The 18615-nt window shown below is 40.8% G+C and overlaps 1 protein-coding gene across 8 annotated transcripts in view; it reads right to left on the minus strand.

Moving 5' to 3' along the window:
• Positions 1-18615, minus strand: part of ANK3 (ankyrin 3) — a 749200-nt gene that overhangs the window by 44160 nt on the left and 686425 nt on the right. For 6 of the 8 annotated variants that reach the window (XM_061405045.1, XM_061405049.1, XM_061405048.1 and 3 more), the window contains 6 exons: positions 18338-18434; positions 17490-17718; positions 16753-16878; positions 15878-16000; positions 14251-14332; positions 1511-1585 (listed from right to left, as the gene is read on the minus strand). In XM_061405045.1, the coding sequence (XP_061261029.1) occupies positions 1511-1585; positions 14251-14332; positions 15878-16000; positions 16753-16878; positions 17490-17718; positions 18338-18434 (732 nt within the window). Of the gene's footprint in view, positions 1-1510; positions 1586-2208; positions 10000-14250; positions 14333-15399; positions 15427-15877; positions 16001-16752; positions 16879-17489; positions 17719-18337; positions 18435-18615 lie in introns of all 8 variants that reach the window. The other 2 variants (XM_061405044.1, XM_061405050.1) reach the window with 2 other exon arrangements.

Consider the following 18615-nt stretch of genomic DNA (forward strand, 5'->3'; position numbering starts at 1 on the left):
GGAAAATCCCACGGACGGAGGAGCCTGGTGGGCTGCAGTCCATGGGGTCGCTGAGGGTCGGACACGACTGAGTGACTTCACTTTCACTTTTCACTTTCATGCATTGGAGAAGGAAATGGCAACCCACTCCAGTGTTCTTGCCTGGAGAATCCCAGGGACGGGGGAGCCTGGGGGGCTGCCGTCTATGGGGTCGCACAGAGTCGGACATGACTGAAGTGACTTAGCAGCAGCAGCATGTTTAACTTTTATGTTGTTTGGCTGTGCATTAAAAAAAATACATACCATCTATAAAATTTAAAATTTCTCTGATTCATGTGAAGTAGGATTTGAGGGGCCCAGTTAATATCAGAATACAAAGCAGTACTGTCCAGTTGACACACAGCCTTATCTTCATCTTAAGTGAAGTGGAATCAAGCCAAATATTCCTTTTCTACACACCAATTATAAAAGGTTTCATTCATTTCACAGAATCCAACTATTTTTGTAAATTGAATAGATTCATTTATCTGTATCCTTTTTCTTAAAAATTTAATTCAAAATTTAACTGTCATCCTTTGTTTTGTTGTTTACATAGTTATTGACAATGATCCTTGCTTTCTATTATCACAGTGATATAATGGGCTTCCCTGGTGGCTCAGTGGTAAAGAATTCACCTGCCAATGGGGGAGACGCAGGTTGAATCCCTAATCCAGGAAGATCCCACGTGCCTTGGAACAGCTCAGCTTGTGTGCCACAACTGCTGAGCGTGTGCTCCAGAGCCCGGGAGCCGCAACTGCTGAAGCCCACGTGCTCTCGAGCTGGTGCTCTGCGGCAAGAGAAGCCACTGCAGCCTGAGAGCAGCCCCCGCTTGCCACAGCTGGCGAAAAACCCGCACGACAGTGACGACCCAGAAGGTCCCAAAACAAATCAAATTACTAAAAACAAAAGGAAGCATTTTTTTGGGGAAAAAAAGTGACATAAGATTTCCTTTTAAATACATCTTTGAGCATAAAACTGAGTCTCCTTAAAAGTTTCAGGTAAATAAAATGTGTGTATTATAAATAATGTGTGTATATCACAAAAATTGTGACAATGACTCATGAATAATTAAAACTTTGTGAAACCTAGGCATGGATTAGTTGAACTATTGCCTAAGAGAGCTACTCTAAGGGCATAAACCATGCTTCAACATTTTGTATTATATAAAAACCATAGCCTTTAGGTATATTTTCCTTTATGCCCCCCAATAAATCTTCCATTAGGTAAAAAGGTTATCATATATTACCAGAAATGGCATTGTGAAGAAAGTGCTCAAATTTAAGGTAAAATAAATTTAAATTTTCTATTCTATAGTGCATATGCATAGAAAAGCTTTGAAAAAAACATAGTATACAAGGTATTATCTGTAATTAACTCTGGGTAGATAGAATTATGAGTGATTAAAAATGTTTTTTATTCCTTTAAAAAAAAAACAAACTATTTGTGAAAAAGAAAAAATTAAGAAATTTCATTCGGGTGTATACACACTTACCTGTCCAACTGAGTCCCAGGTGATCGGCTACTATTGCCATCCTGATATCTGTCCGTTCACATGGACTCTGTGGACCTACGATTTACAATTTCTTAATTAAAACAATCATCAAGAAAGACACGACACTGGAAAATTGCTTTCAGCAGTACTCAGATTTTACAGAGAGACTGACGCTAACACTGTACACTGAAATGTGTCCTAGTCACCTACATGAACACTCCTCTTTTACATGACTCACTTGGTTTTCACCTACATCAGGCCAAATGTCAGACTACATGGATGCTCGATGTAATGAAATTCAACATGCTGACGAGCTAGCTACTCGACAGTAGCTACAGAAGTGTCGTGGGGGTGAAAACACCACGATGGCATTTCAACATCTGTGCTTTTACTGTGACAGAATCATATGCACTAGCACACTGAAAAAAAAGTTGCTCATCTTGAATGACACCGATATCTTCAGCATGCTTCCCTAGCTGCCTCTAGTGTTGCTGGGTTAAAAGGAAGGAGAGAAGAGTGTATAGACAGCACACACAGATGACGATGACGGAATGAGAAACTACAGTTAAGTCACTCCACAGGCAATCACAACAGCTCATGCACTAGGGTCTACAGGTTGGAAAGTGTTTACAAACTATGCTCGTTCTCCAGGATGTGAGCAAAGAGTGCTCGAGAGACCTGACTGCCTTCATTCTCACCAGTCCTTCTACTGCTCCTTTTCTCACTGCCGGCCTTTTCACTCTTTGATTTTAAAGGTGCTGCCTCTGTTTTCTTATCTCTAGCAGACCTCGTTGTAACCGAAGGCGGGCCACCCCGGGAAGTCTCGGACAACGACGTGTTTCTTGAGGTACTGTCTTCCTCATCGGACAACTCGGACTGCATCTTTTTGTCTTCTTCAGAGAGGCGGTCCACAAGCTTTAAGGTCTCACCACTAATTCCCTTAAAATATTCAATGGAGTGTTTACATACTTCCTTAAGCTGACTTTTCCTGACTTTAACTGTGGTGCTGGTGGTGGTGGTGTTGGTGGTGGTGGTGATGCAGGTGGATCTTACCTTTACTGGCAACTTGGATGGAAGCTGCTTGGCCTTGCCTTTCTCTGGCTGCCCTTGCTTTTGTGTGGCACATGGTTTTCTAACTGAACCTGAGTTATCCCTGTGTGTGTTTTTCACTGGAATTCTGGACTTCACATCTACACATGAAGAAGTAGTAAGGCCTTTGGTTTTCTCAGACTGACTAACCTGCTTCGTTTTACTCACATGAATGTTTGGCATATGATCTGGTGGTGGGAAGAGATCTTTTGGTGAAGTGGCCTTTATGGGAAGTTTGGATTTTCGCCTAATCCCTATTGGTTCCTTTGTCTTTTGCTGCTCTCCAAGAACTTTCTGTTTCTCTCTCACACAACGTCCTTGAAGTAGCCCTGTCTTTTTTTCTGATGAGCTTTTCACTGGATTAGCTTTCTCTGTGGTACGAGTGGGTGCAGAATGTTCTGTCAGAACTACATGACTTGTAATGTTATCTGTCTGTATAGTGGAAGAATCCAAATTGTTGTTGTTATTAAAGTTATCTTTTTGAAAATCATGTTTTTCTTGGGGCCTAACGCCCATGTGGCTATTGGCTGTATTTGAAACCACCGTTACAGGTTCATTCTCTAATCCCTGACCACTGGTCATCACAGCTTCTGTCTTATCTGTCACTTCTCCAGGGCCTTCTTTCTTCAAGGTCATGGTGGATGCAGAAATTCCCATTTTTATAGGCGTGCGCAACTTGGGGTCAAGTTTAGAGGAGTTAGTGGCTGCTCCTGCTTTCTCCTGTGAGCCACTAGCGGACGTGCCTTCCTGACACTCTCCGCTGGTTGGGACGCTGGGGTTGGGTTCCACTGGAGGTGCCTCTACATTTCCCTCTAGATTGGTTTCTACAGTGGTGTCCCCTGCCTGTGGCTGTGGGGTGGCAGTGATCGTGCTTTTATCCCCTTCCCCCGGGTCCCCTGACTTCCCTTCAGAAGTATGCTCACCAATCTGGAAAAATTGGAGCCTCTCTTCAACAAAATCCCTCTTGCTCATGTCAATTGCACCACTGCGAGTCATCTCAAACATTTTTCCTTCGTGAAATGGGAAGGGGTTAGGCTCACTAGTTGGGGTACTTTCATCAGTTGGCGTGCGGGCTGGTGTTGTATCGGGGGTGGTTGCTGGAGAGCGGTCTTCCACAGCCAGACCAAATGGCTTATTTTCGTCTTCCCGGGATTTACCATCATACACGTCATCATCTCCTCGGTTATTAGACCAGGGGTCAAAATCTAGACCTTTGGTAGCTACCGTTTTAAAAGGAGTGGCAAATTCTTCATCTACTTTGTAACTGAAGTAAGTATCAGGAAACACTGATCTGTCAGGGTGTCTGCCTTCTAGTGTGAAAAACTGGGCCCCTGACTTCTGATCAGTCTTATCAGGAGTCTTTTCAGATGGAGAACTTTTAGGAGGTGGCTTATCTTCATCTGGTCCCAACCTTCCCTCCTCCTCCTCGATAACTTCGAGTTTGCTTTGGCTAAAGGAGCGATCGGCTGGCTTCAGAATGCCCTCCGTGTTCCAGATATCTTTCTTCAGCTCCAGGGTCTGACTGGGGAGCTTAGAATCACTCTCAGTCAAGCCATCATCTTCGTCTTGCAGGTCATAGCCATCCAGAGAGTCGATCTCTGTGGCATCCGTATCATGAGAGAACTCTGCTGTGGTGGCAATGGAACACTCCGTGATGGACTGGTCATTGTTCCCGTTCTGGGTAGCTTCATTCTGAGGTGAATCAAGGCCAAGGCCGAATTCAGTATCTTTTCCAGGTCCATTCATTTCTAATTCTTTCTGGGTGGAAGCCTTTTCAGCAGAGGCTTTGGATTTGGTCACTTCTTTTTGTTCATCGTCGACCTCCTTTAACTTGAAGGTGTATTTTTTGACTGGCGCTGGCTGATAAAGGGATTCGTCATCACTGGAGTCACTGACGTCCGCCCCAGGAGGAACTGGGGAGGGTGGCTGCACCCTGATGACCGGTTCGGCCAGCTGGTACTTGTCATGCTCGTCTTGCAGACTGACTTCAATCATGTCAACCTCCCTTTCAGGAAGATAAGGATGTTTCTTATCCGACTCCATCTGGTCTGCATCCAGCGGTGGAGGAGGGGGAAATTCAATGTAGGCAACTCTGTTAGTTTTGGGTCTCTGGTTAGAGTCCTTGCTCACGTTGTTAGGCATTTCATGCTCGACTGCAGCCATCTGCTCCCCTGCAGGCTGCTTTAAGGAGGCCGATTTGGCCTGTTCCTCCTCCTCAGATTCCTCCGAAACCTCGGGAATTGGGCTGGGTTTGCCTGGTATATAAGCTATAAGCGAGTCTGGTGTCTTAGAAGTAAATTCGTAACTCACTTCCTCTGAACTGGGAGTCTCTGGGGTTAAAGGGCTCTTCCCGGAGCTGTCTAGAAAGGAAACTTGCTCTAGAGTGTCGTCTTCTGGGCTGCCTTGAGGAGAGGGAGGCTGCTTCTGCTGTCTACATGTGTAAAAGGTCCCCCTGGCCTCTTGCACTGTCTTACATTCCTGACTTATGATTTTTTTTACACCTCCTTGTTGTATCTCCTTCTCATACTGCTTTCCCACCTGCACAAAGCTGACATAAACAGGTAAAGTTTTTATTTCTTTCCCTCCCTCCGTCTGGGCTAGTGGTACAACTTTCTCCAATCCATCAATGGGACTGTGGTCGAATACATCACTAGAGGGCGATTCCTTTCCTGGGCTAAACTCTAGAGAATCTGGAGACTTGGTCGGGGAGAGCTCTGTTTCATCGAGAGGCGGGCATAAGCCTACATAACTCTGGTGTTTTGAAACTTTGCTGATTTCTGAATAGGTTACTTTTTCCTCTTCTATAGAATTAAAGTGCTGTGTCTCAACTGTCTCTTTAGTCATACTTGACTGGGATAATTTTGGCGAGAGTTCATGTTTTGGAAATGTCGACGGCTCACAAAACCCATCGGGAATATCTGGAGCTGGTGTCCTCCTCTCCTCTGCAACCCTGACCGGGATGTGCGACACCGCCGAGCTCTCACTTCTCCTGGAAGGCTGGTCAAGAGAGCCACCTGGATGCTCCCCATCTTTAACAACATATTCCCTATATAAGACTTTTTTGGAGGGAGATTTTACAGTCATTTCCTTAATTTCTGAGAGAGAGCCATTAGTTAACAATTTGTGTTCTCTCTCAGTCACAGACAAAAACTCATCCCTGTGGTCAACAATTTCACTCTCAGGGTGACCAACATGATTTTCTCTTACATCATGAACAAGTACATGTGAAAGTTTCTCTTTCTGTGACTTATTATTAGCAGCTCCAGAACTTTCCCACGTTCTAAAGACCTTTTTGTCCCATGGTCCCTTTGTTGCTAAGTCTGCGGTTACATGACAAGACAAGTCTTTAGCCTGTTGCTCAGAAAAATAGTCAGGCATCGCTTTACTTGACATTTCAGTCCTCTGTTTTTTCACATCATCAGAACCAAAATCATTTACAACCATCTCATTGCTCTCGGCATGCTCATCTTTAGCTTTTAGTACTGTAGGATCTTTTTGCACAGAGACACTTTCATCTGAGGGCTCTGTGGCCTTCTGCTGTTTTTCTCGAGCAAACGCCTGGTAGACAGGTAGCTTGCTTTCCTGGATTTTTTTAACTGGGATTCTGGATTGGCCATCTGGCTTTCTGTCTTCTTGAGAAACGTCCTTACTTTTGGCCTGTGCGCCCTGTTCAAATTTTAATCTAATGGAACTGAGTTTAGATTGCTTGAGCTGAAACCCAGATTGGGGCCCTTCTGGTTCTTTGCTCTGAGAACTACTTCCTTTGGCTTCCTCTGTGGACTTGCTGTCCTTGGTCTGCTGGGGAGGAGCCCTCTCTGGGCTGCCGGGCAGATGGGCTGCGTTCCTCTCATCGGCTCTGGGGATGCCATGTCCCTCGCGGCCATGTTGCCTCACCTTGACCCACTCATCACCGGAGGCCAGCAGTTCCGTCAGCAGTGCCTTCTCAGGGCTGCTACTGGTAGAGCTTTGGGATGAGTATTCTTTGCCATTTCTAGGGCGTTGCTTTTTCTCTGGGGATTGCAGTTCATCATTGAGCTTTTCAGTTTTGTCACGAAAAAACTGTGACACTTCAGTCAGTTTCTCTTCCGCTTCCTTCACGGTCCTGTCCACCCTGTCTTCGTATATCAACTTCTCTCTACCTCTATCTAATCTGTCCTCAGTAAAGCGCATCCACATGGCATGTTTTGGACTACTAACATCGCCAGAATAGTGCAACACTGTCACTTTATCAAAATGCTCATCTTTAGACACTTTACCTACACCATTTTCAGACACATCTTTATAGATTTTGGAGAGAATTTCTTTTTGGGGGGCAGTGACTACTTTTTCTCTGGCCCGCTTATCAGACTCTGAGCTAGGGGGTCCTGCATGGTCTGTAACCGATTCCTCAGTATCAGAATGAGACACATCTAGCTTTTCTGACAGAAGCATTTTCTCAGCAAACCTGTAAGACTCCCCTCTTAGTTCTGACAACTCATCGTCATGGTATTCTATCGAGTGTTGACTCAAAAGCTTCAGTGTTTTATAAGAGTCATCAGATATGAGTTGAGCAGAACTAGGGCGACTATCTTCTTCTTGGGACACAGGAGTGTTTACTCTGGAAGACTCCAGATAAGAAGGCAATGACTCTTCAGCAGTGAGTTCTTCTTCTTCTTGCTGACCCTGTTCCTCTGAACAAGGAAAAGCATCGTGTTTTTCTGGCAGAAAATCTTTTAGGTTAATATCTCCCCGGGATAAGTCTTTCTGATATACATACATTTCCTTTTCTGGATGCTTTTTGGTTTCTCTAATAATGACTTCAGTGGGCTCAGCCTGGTTACCTTTTTCGATGTGGACTTCTATTATACGCTCCAGTTTGGGTTTCATTTGGTTGTCCTTCTCTGTGTGCTGGGCTGAGGTTTCAGCAGCAGACTTGTGACCGTCTGGAGATACTGCCGATTTATGTTCAAACAGACCTGCCAGTTCTTTGGAAGGGTCCCGACCGGACTGAAAGGCTTTCATGATGTCGTGAACTGACATGGTTTCTTCAATTCTCTCAGAGGTACCTTCACCGCCTGGTGGAGAATGATAAACCATTCTGGTGGTTGTGGTGATGTGAGTCTCTTCCTTAACACGCATGCCTTTGCCCAGAACGCGATTGTGGTCATCATCTTCACTACCGGCTTTCATCTGAAACGCTTTGACTTTTTCTTTAATGTTAGACGTGGTGGGCTTTGGTTCCAGTTCCATAAAGGTAGGTGACGGTTTGGGTGACACGGGCTCCTCTGGTTGGGACGGGGGAGCATCTCCAGCTGAGGGCTCATAGCTCCTGATAACATGAACCACTTCAGTTCTTGTTTCTGTAATGACTGGAGGGATGGGGACTTCGTGGAAGAGTGGTTTGGGACCAGTGCTTTCAGCGCTTTGTGGGGCCGAAGGTGTTTTTTCACTTCTTGTTTCAAAGCCACTGTCAGACAAGGGACTTTTATCTTGGTCATGTTGAGAAAAATCATCTGGAGACTCCAAAATAGTATCTGTTCCAAAAAAGGAATCGGCCATCTTACATAACTCTTTCTCAGAGGTGGAAGGCCTCATGGAGGCTGGAGGCATTTTGAGTTTGTGTTCCTGCAGGGCAATTGCTGGTTTTAAAATTCGTTTCTGTCTCTCTTCACCATCCTTCTTGGCATCCTCAAACTTGTACTTTAAGTTTGTCAGGGAACTACTCCCGATATCATTTGTTAGGTAATCGATAACTTTGGTCAGGTTGTAATCCTTCTCAGAGGCGGCCTTTGCCTTGACTTGCACTCTCTCTGGCAGAGATGGAGAATGGCTCACACCAGCTTGTTGTCTTGCCTCTCTTATTTCTTCTGAACTAAATTCTATCCAGTCGTCTTCAGGAGAGTGTCCTTTGTCACTCTTTGGTGATTTGAGTGGTCCTTTATCTACACAGACATCCTTTTTAAGGATTTCACTAACTTTCACTAAGTCTTCCTTGACTTTCTCGACAATTTTGAAAGGTTCTTCATCATCGATTCTCCCTTCTTTGGGGAGTTCAGGTTGGAATGGCTTCTCCTCAGGCACATCTGTTTGGAGTATTGCAGTCATCCGCATTAGGTCCTCCTTCATTTCAGCCACATCTTTTAATATCTCCTGACTGGAAGATAGAGAAGATGGTGTAGATAGCTTAAGGGCAGACGGTGCAAGGAACAAAGATGATTTAACTGGAGATGAAGTTCGATTGAAATGGGGCTGAGGACGTGTCTCCGTAGTCAATGTTTTAATGGGCGACAGCAAGGCTGCTGCTGATTTTGTAAGTGAATTAGAGTCTGGAAGTTTCTTTAATGCTGGTTCTGGCAAAACATTGACTACAGAGTATACTGGCACTGTTATTATTGATGAAGTTACAGATGAGGTAGTTGCAGATATTGATGACCCAAGGGATGTATAGAGTGCACTTGCAGAAGGAGTTCTTAGAGACTGAAAAGCTGATGGTGCTGGAGAAACGTAAGACCTGAGTGGGGAAAATGGCATTGCTGTAGTGGAAGGGAACACTTTCTCAACTGCATCAGTGGCCGCGGTAACCACAGAGCTCACAGAGTTTGTGGCTGTAGCAATTTTTTCCTGTAATGTGGCAGTGGCTTTGCATCCATTAATTAACGTTGAAGATGATGGATATTTCAGAGGGGAAATAGATCCATTGACTAATGCTACCTCTGCATGTCCGGGCATCTGTTTCACAGGTGATGAAAGAGAAGAGGCCATGGTAACTTTAGCTGATGAAATGACATCAGCTGTTGCTTTAGCTGGAGACACCACTGACTTTAAAGGTGAAGATATTAGCGGTGCTGCTGATGTGATAATTGACTTAAATGGCAGACTCGAAGAATACATATTAATGTTTGATTTGGGGGAAGCAGGGGGTGTCATAGTAATTGACGACCTCTCCAAAAGAGATCCTGCGGTAGTCACTGGGGAGGTTCGAGAGGAAAATGTAGAAGTGGATGCCAGCCCCTTTAAAGGTGAGGCCTCTGTGACTGTGGGAGCTCTAACCAGGGTGCCAGAGGAAACCTGGATATTGTATGGAGACTGTGACACCACTGTTTTTATTGGTGAAGAAATTGTCCGAAAGGATCTAATCGGAGATGCCACGTCACTAATGGATTTAACCGAAGATGTAGTTGATGCGCCTAATGTGGATTTGATTGGCGAAGGAGTCGAAACAGACCATATTGATTTTAATGGGGAAGCTGATGGCGTATTAGAGGAAGAACTTGACAAGGAAGTGAAGCCTGACTTGGCCGGCCCGGGCACTGTCATCGGAGCTGTGGTCCAGGACTGGTAGGGTCTTGTAGAAAAGAATGGCTTGTATGAGTAAGTGGTGGGGAGGGATCTTGTTGCTCCTGCACTCCGTTCAACTGTTTCTTAAATTTTAAAATGAAATCAAACACAAAAATCAACAAAAATGGTTGAGAAACAGAGAGACCAGAGAAAAAAATTGGTCAGTAAACTTTGAAATATTACAAAAGCAAGTACAGTTGTTTGCATGATTCAGAATGGAAGAGGCAAAAGGAACAATTAAGAGGGAAAAAAGAATTTCTATAGACGCAACTAATCCAAGGTTAAAAATAAAACTAAATAAAACACAGAGCAATGTGAAATGAAAGACAGAAAAAGCACACTGCAACCAAGAGGCCAACAATGAAAAATAAAAAACATGAGGAAAGAATTAATGATGAGAAAAATAACCACAATGGAAAACTGTTCGCTTACTTCCTATTGACTTTCTTATGTGCTGGTTTTGAAATATCAGTAGCCTTTCTGTTTTGCCTGTATAGGTACATATTTGTTCTGCACAACCATATAACTCTCATTTCAGTAATTTCTAATGTTCCGTCTCCTTGAACCTCTCAGCGATACAGATGCCACCTACTCAGAGCCATATCAATGTGCATAGCTATACATTAAATGTCTAAAACTGTTATTTTAGAAAACCACTCAAGCCTATTTCATGCAGAATCCAAAATAACTTTTAAGTGACAGGCAACTGATGTGCAAACTGTGAAGCCACTGGATTTTAAATTTGCATCTTCCATGCACAATTCGGTTATGCTTCACACCCATAAAAAGCCAATAAGAGCAAGAAATTTTCTGAGTCAGAATTTTAAAAGAAAAAAAAAAACAAAGAAAAGGAATGTTTGCATTGATCTTTTCCATGCAGTATATTCCTTTTGGTGAAGAAAAAAAGAAACATAATATGAAATGATTTTAGAATGCATGTGTACACACACACACACACACAAAAGGGGAAAAAAACCAGAAATATGGTTCATGGTTACCATAAGCAAGCAAAGCAACTGAAAACATTTTCTCATGCGCGATATATCATGGCAAACGAGCCAAAGAAGTAATACAGTTTTTATGCCATATTATGCACAATGTGCAAACTTTAAAAATACTTTCACAAGAGCATTTAGAAAGAAGAGTACACTTTTTCCATGAGATGTTAAGTCTTGGTACCTTTTGAGATTTTTATGAAAATATTTAATACTGCATATGAAAACATCCTTCCGCAACAGAATGTATCCATGTCTGGTTTGTCTTTATTATGGACAAAAAGCACATAGCACTCAGATATTTTTCATAATCCATTATACTTTTAATTCTCAAAAGGTATCATGGGGGAAATTTAAAAAGCACAGTCACATTTTTAACACCCCATATTTAAGTATCTATAGTGGGATACAGAATATATCTGTATGTATGTTTAATCAATAACAGAGGGGCCAATTCTGGTGCCTTCCCAGAATATTCATGGGACTCAAGGACATCCCAAACACTGCAGAAGCCATGAGGCAGACCTACCACTAGGAAAGATGAATTTAATACCAACATCTTCTGGCAATGGGACAAGAAACATACAGATGAAGTCCACATACTCGCTGGGGGATGGCAAGCACACACCGAGTCCTCTCTATTTCTACAGTTCTAAGAAACAAACCCAGCTGGTCACAGAGGTTTGGAATGCCTGCCAAGGGTTAAGTTCTATGTCAAAGTTGAGTACAGTCTTGCTCCCAGAAAGCACTGGTTCAGAGTAAGAGTGAAACTCGAAGAGGAAATGAGAATCTGCTTCATCTTTACGTTCCTCTTCATGCTGTTCTCGTGCCATTGCTACAATCCAGTCCTTGGATTAGCAGCTACTCCCACAAGGGTGAAGATTTTCATTCCTAGTGTACATTTAAATTCAAACATTCAGAACATATCCTTTTCTAGGCTTACATATTATTCTAAAGAGAAGTGGAAGAACTAAGGAAAAACTCACCCATTCATTACCCCTCCTAGTCATAATTCTTAATAGTGTTTAATTCTTTTGGGAACACCACATTGCAAATGGATGGTTTAAGGATTCCTTCAATTCAGTGATTTGGGCTCAGTTCAATGTCTCAAGGAAGGACTTATTTTTATAACTACCAGAAACTGGCAGAGCATCTCTGTTTTACCACTCAAGTCTGGCTCCACGAAGCAGAGAAGTCTTCTGAACCACATCTATGGTTTTATGCTTTGCACAAAGCAGCCAATTTACTGATTAGTTATATATTTTATGCTTTAATGATACATATTTTGTGATACCCTTTATAACAAAGGCCTTCCCTGGTGGCTCAGATGGTGAAGAATCCACCTGCAACGTGGGAGACCTGGGTTTGATCCCTGGGTTGGGAAGATCCTCTAGAGAAGGAAATGGCTACCCACTCCAGTATTCTGGCCTGGAGAATTCCATGGTCAGAGGAGCCTGGCAGGGGGTCCAAAGAGTTGGACACAACTGAGCGACTTTCACTCTTCACTTATAACAAAGGGAATTCTGGATGTCAAGCACTGAATTATACCAGAACCTTTTTTTTTAAGAGGTTGGGTGGGTTGGGTAGGTGGAAAGGACAGGGAACTATGAGAAAAGTTGAATTCACTTCTTCTTCTAACACCAATTTAGGGGCCATAACATTTCCCTAGTTTTTCTTTTAGTCCTTTCTTACTCCTTCCCATTCTTCTGTCCACCATATGCTCCCTCTCATAAAACAGAGAAGAGAGAACCCTCTGCCTTCTATCAAAAGTCAAGGAAGACAAACTACATATACCTTCATGAAGCTAACTGAAAAGTAGCAACCGTTTCAGAAGTGGGAAAAATTCAATTGACGTTAGCACGTGCACCTGACCTTACAACTCATATATTCCCCAAACACCTTAGGGCACAAAAATCAGACAGGAGCTAGCTTGTCCAGAGGTACCTGACCTCAAGTAGCTGCAGCCTGTCCAGAGCTTAAGGGTGTGGCTTGGGAGTCCCAGACAGCCGTGCCACGAAAGCCCTAGCTTTGAGGCCAAGTAGTATCTCAAGGAAAACGTCTATCCAGGAAATTTATACATACATCTAGTTAAACACACACACCTTCCCTGCTTTATAGCATAATGAGAGTTAATTTCAGCCCTTACAGTTTTGGAAAGATTTAGATAGTTATACTAGGGGAAGAAAGAGATCTGGAAGAACATTCATGAGTGTGGTTGGGTTTCCTTTCTCTTATACTCCCTGTTTTGTGTCTGAATGTAAGAGCTCTCCAGGGGATAGGTTCCAGAAGATTACGCTAAGACCACCTGAATGAAGTAGTAGAGTAGTTTCCTGCTGCATATTTAATATGTTATGTTGGCCCACAGAAGCAAGAATTCAGGAAAGATGGGAAAAAACAGTTGTGGTTCTTACTGGTAAATTTCCAATCCTCCTTGAACTCAAGTAACTGTGAGTAATGGGAAGCAGCCAGAAATGATTCACTAATTTAAAAATAATGTTTGCCTAAATCCTCCTCTGATGGTTACAGTGGCACCATGCCACATCAGTCAAACATACTCTTAGTTCCTGTTGGTGGAGAGGGTTATCTTGAGGGCTGTGGTCACCAGAGGTGATAACCATAAGGAGGAGGGAAGGAGAGGGGAGGGAACACAAAGGGAGAAAATGAATGAATATGACTGGATGAATCTATGCCTTGATACTTACAAGCTAGTTAACAGTGAACATTTACTGTGAGAAGAAAGGGGTTTAACTGGTCTAGTAAAGCCCAACCTTAGAGCTGATATTTAATAAAGAGCAGAGGGTGGGAGGGAGAGAGAGTGGGAGGAATTAGAAATCAGTAAACAAATGCAACCCCACGAAGGTAGGAAAATCTAATTCCTGCCAACTGGGAAAAAAAGAATCAGGACTAAGCTAGAATGACCTACCTATATTAAGACAAATGAAATAATCACCAGAGTTACTTTATCATCTTTTATACTATCTGACATGTATGAAAATGTTTTCTCTTTTTAGCATGGATATAAACCAATCTTGGTATAGTATTATCTCCTAACATAGTTAGCAACCAAAGTGAAATCAGGGTTTTCAAAGTCAAGTGATAGATGTTTCTAATTCTAAAAAAAAAAAAAAAGCTAATAAGCTATGATCTGGGGGTGTTTGTACCTTGTATCTCCAACTATGTACAAAATATTACTTAGATCTCATGATAAAATTTTCCTGTAGGCAGTTTTCTTTTGCCATTGAGTTTTCTTTCACATGACTCCAAAATTCTGTTTGTATAGAAAAAATGTCTCTTCTTATAAAAATCCACGTAGATTAGTAAATGTGTTAGGAAACTCACTCATTCCAGGCTCAGTCAAGTAGCTGTAGCGCTTACGTAAAGCTAACGATGCAAAACTCTGTCGTCTATCCGTTTTCTCGGTCTGGAAAAGAAAAAGAAGAGAACGAGTATGTTCCAGTTCCTTGTGACATTTTCATCAGATTGAAACATTTTGTAGAATGGCACGTCGATATCTTGTTTATCCTTATTTTTCTTCTTAACAGATTTTCTTAGGGAAATATTAGTTCCCCACTGTGATTCTACAGCCCCACCCCAATATCTTAACCAAAGAACTATCACTTAGCAAAATATAAGAGCACCAACACAGCAGACTACAGGGAACTACAAATAAAAGACGAGCGTTACAGAGACTTCTGATGCTGAGCAATAAATTCTCCCAAATTTGTTCATATTGAAAGCACATACATCACGATGTACACTCACTCTTTGTGAGTACATTCAAGGGAAAAGGCACAGAAAGTTTATCATTCCGATTACTGCTATTGTTTCTGTATGTTCATAGGCATAAAATGTAGATGAGGAGATTACAAACAGGTTAATGGCTTTATTGAAGTAGTGTTACTGAATCTTAGAGCTGCTGATTCTATTTAATATTACTGAGCTGTGAGTTTTAAAAATCCAATGATCATATAACTTGGAGAAATATTAGGAGATAACTTATGAAACTTAATTAAATAATTATACTCTTAAAAATGGCTAAGATAAATGTCTTTTAATAGAATATCAAATATTTATCAATAGCCATTGAGCACATATTTTTATAGTATATAAAACACATAAAATGTCATATATTATCACCATCTTTGATTTAAAAGTTATACAGTAGATCCTAGGTGAAAATACACACAAATGTATATTTATGCATGCCAGTCTTATCACATTCAAAAATGCTAAACTAAAAAACTTCAGTTTCTCTTTTTAAGTCATTAGCCGGATTTTAATTTTATCAAATGTACTGAAGTACTCTTCTGTATATGTGGAAGAGTAAATTATTCTTTAAGAAAAAAATATGTATCCTTTACCTCATTTAAGCTAAGATCTGCAAAAATATAATACGTTTCCCACACTTCAGCCCTCTGCACCTTCTTTTATACAGATTCTGTTCCTAGTCTATCTCTGATAGAGTAAAAGCAGAAGTGTTCATATTACCTCATCATCTTGATCTGACTCTGTCTCCTTTTGGTCCCAAGATGCATTGCAGAGACAAGGAATATTATAATGGACAGCAGGGAAAAGAATATCAGGATATGAAAAGGACTGAATAGGGAGCACAAAATGCAAGCTGCTTTAGAAAGCAAAGTAAACCAAAAGAAGCCAACGAAAAATATCAAGAGCTGCACATCCATGGCAAATTAATGTGTGACATTATTTGAAAGCAAAAAAAAAAAAAAAAAAAATCTACGGACTACCAGCAGAAGCAGAAGCAATAAACAGAGGACTCCATTATACAAACCATAAGAATTTGACACCACAGTCACAAGACTTAGTCAGTCTACACAAACAGACTAGTAAAACTTGAGTTTCAAGAGCTTTAGTCATGTTAAAAAGCATTCCTTAATTGCACACCACGGGCCTACTTCTTCAAGACCAGGGGAAAAAGTTAAAATAAACCAGTATTAAAAGATACCTTTTTATGTGCTGGCAGAGTGATGTTTAAGTTGCAAACAGCTGTTTGAGGCAGTCCTTTTGTTGTCTTTGGTTCTTTCAGAAAAGACAGACGGCCACAGGGCTCTTGGCTGGTGTCTCTAATCTAGAAGAATTAAGGTAGTTGACAGTTATATACAGAGACTTTCCTGAGGATTCCTGTCTGTGTAAGAGTTAAGCATGTTTGTTTTATGGGACCCTTTGAGAGCCAGGAAAAGTAAAGGGAAAAGGTGATAACAATCTCATGTCAGCCAACGTAGTCACATTTAAACTTGGCAAGATTTAGAATGCCCAATCAATAGTCTCAACACAGGAGTGGTGTATTGGCTTGTCTCATCCTGACAATCCAATAGTCTGAGCTGTATTCATTTTCTTCCTGTCCAATAATTTTTGTTTCAAAGCCTCAGTTTTAACAACAATAACAGAAGCAAATAATAATAAAACAATTGCCCTATATCTTTTGGTTCTCTGAGGAGGAAAACGGTTTCTTCAGAATGTCCTGGGCTTGACCAGAAATAAAGATGAAACGAATACTCAATCTGGATTTCATCCATTATTTGATTACTGAGCATTCCAGATATGATGCGTGTTATTGCTCTAGATCGCTTGGGCTTACAAACATTTGTTTAAATATAAATGATCACTTAACTGTTTAAAAGGCAGAAATGCTTTTCACTAATTCTAAAGGTTTCCTGGCTCAAAAGTACACTTACACAGAACTCGGACAAAAATATGATCTCATTCCTATGAATTGAAGTTTGGTGGGATATTTTAAACAGAATAAATCATTAGAATCTTTTTTAATCTTTAACAGTATTAAAAAAAAAATCCACAGGATCTGTCTTGAAGGTGATTTACCTTGATGGAAAATGGCAGTCTATTTTCTTTGAAAGCATAAAAGTTAAAAACAAGTTGCTGTCCTCCTTTGGTAAGTGGGGCCAGGTTTCCATAACAATCAACATAAATAGGTTTTCCTTCAAGAACCTATTAGAGTAAAAGAAATACATAATTTAATGCTAATTTAAATTGAAAGAGTTCTGAGATTTTAAGTCAATATCACATTAAGATTGATATGTTTCTATGTCACATTTGTCTTCTGATTGGGCAGTTACATCTATTTATCACAAAAATAATTATTGGTTCACAGTAACTGTGATTGGAAACTGTAACACGGACATGTAAGCGAATTATAGATTGATTCTCCCAATTTTAAACATATTTGAGAATGTGCCTGACATCAATCACTTATCCATAGAGTCTGTAAGTTGTTTTGGACTCTTGGATACTTATCTGATTACTGGTTTGAAAAGTGGAAAATCATGGCGATGTGTGTAGACGGTGACTATGATAATAACTCAGGTAGCCACAGGAAAATTGTGATCATGACCTAGATTCCTTGGTGGTGCATTTTAACCAACTAAAATAGTCTCAAAGATACTTAAAATTATTTAAGAGTGAATCTGTATCAAAATTTTAAAACAAAAACTAAAATTAACAAACTTGAAATGTATCGTACATGCTATATTATGACCTCACAATAGAAAACTCCGAATCTGGAGAATGTAATAGAATGAACTTGCTGAAAAACAAGGTACCTCAATGTCTTTGCTTCTTGCAACTTCCTCAAAATTCTCCTGCTGCTCTAAAGTTTTATCCACTTTATCATCTGTCATGCAGAAACATCGCAGAGAGGATTCTACAGGATCATTCATTTTGGCAAAAACAACAAACTTGGCCATATATGGAACACATATTAATTCTCTGTACAGCTGTGTGGCTAACCCTACAGTTTCTAAAACTTGATGGCAGTCTGCAAGCCAAAATCTGAGGAAGACAAAAACAAGACAGAAACAAAAGTATAAAAATGAGATTTCAAAGCCAAATCTTAAAAAAAATTACCATTTAAAAAAAGAGTATATAAAGGAACTAAACCAAAACATTACTTGTTCATTTAAACAAATAGCAAGGATGTTTACTGTGTATATCAAACAAAGAAACCCTACGTTTATTATTTGTTATGATTTTGCTAAGAAAATGCTAAGGAATTTTTCCTCTATTTTCCTTTCCATAAAACTCTCCGTCCCATCTTGTACATACCCATAATAAACCTTCCTTTCTGCCCCTGTTTAAGAATTTATTACTTCACCTTGGAAGGAACAAGAATTTAATGGTAGAAAATGGGAGAGAAAGGAAATCCTATTAGTTTTTATGAATTGCTAAGAATGTCTACTGGAAGAAGCAAGTTTACCATCTTACAGCTTCCTGTGAGGCCTGGATAAGATGACATCCAAGTGAATTTAAAATTTCTGGAGTTAGGCCCAACTTTACTATCAACATTTTAAAGAATAATCATACTGGTATTAAGCACAACATTTTTTTTTTACTTTCCAAAAGGTAATAAAAAATAATTCCTAGTGCTTTTTAAAAACCTTTATTTCCATACCTGGCTGAAACATTGGTTGTAAAAGAGACACAGTCCTTTATAAATGTCAAAGGAGTAGTTCCTGTGATGTCTTCCCACTGAGCAGGCGATGTGCCCCCTGAGAGAACAACAGCAGATATATTGACTTTATTATAGATATGCTCCTTGTAAAATTTTTATCATGATCCTGTTCTTTCTGTATAGCTAGTAACTTGTAAAACTCGAACACTTTCAATTAATGACATGCACTAAAGGTGGTTTTCCTTTCTCCTTTCCTTTTACCAGCTTATAGTGATCTC

The sequence above is a fragment of the Bos javanicus genome, chromosome 28, assembly GCF_032452875.1.
Source record: "Bos javanicus breed banteng chromosome 28, ARS-OSU_banteng_1.0, whole genome shotgun sequence".
NCBI lineage: Eukaryota > Metazoa > Chordata > Mammalia > Artiodactyla > Bovidae > Bos > Bos javanicus.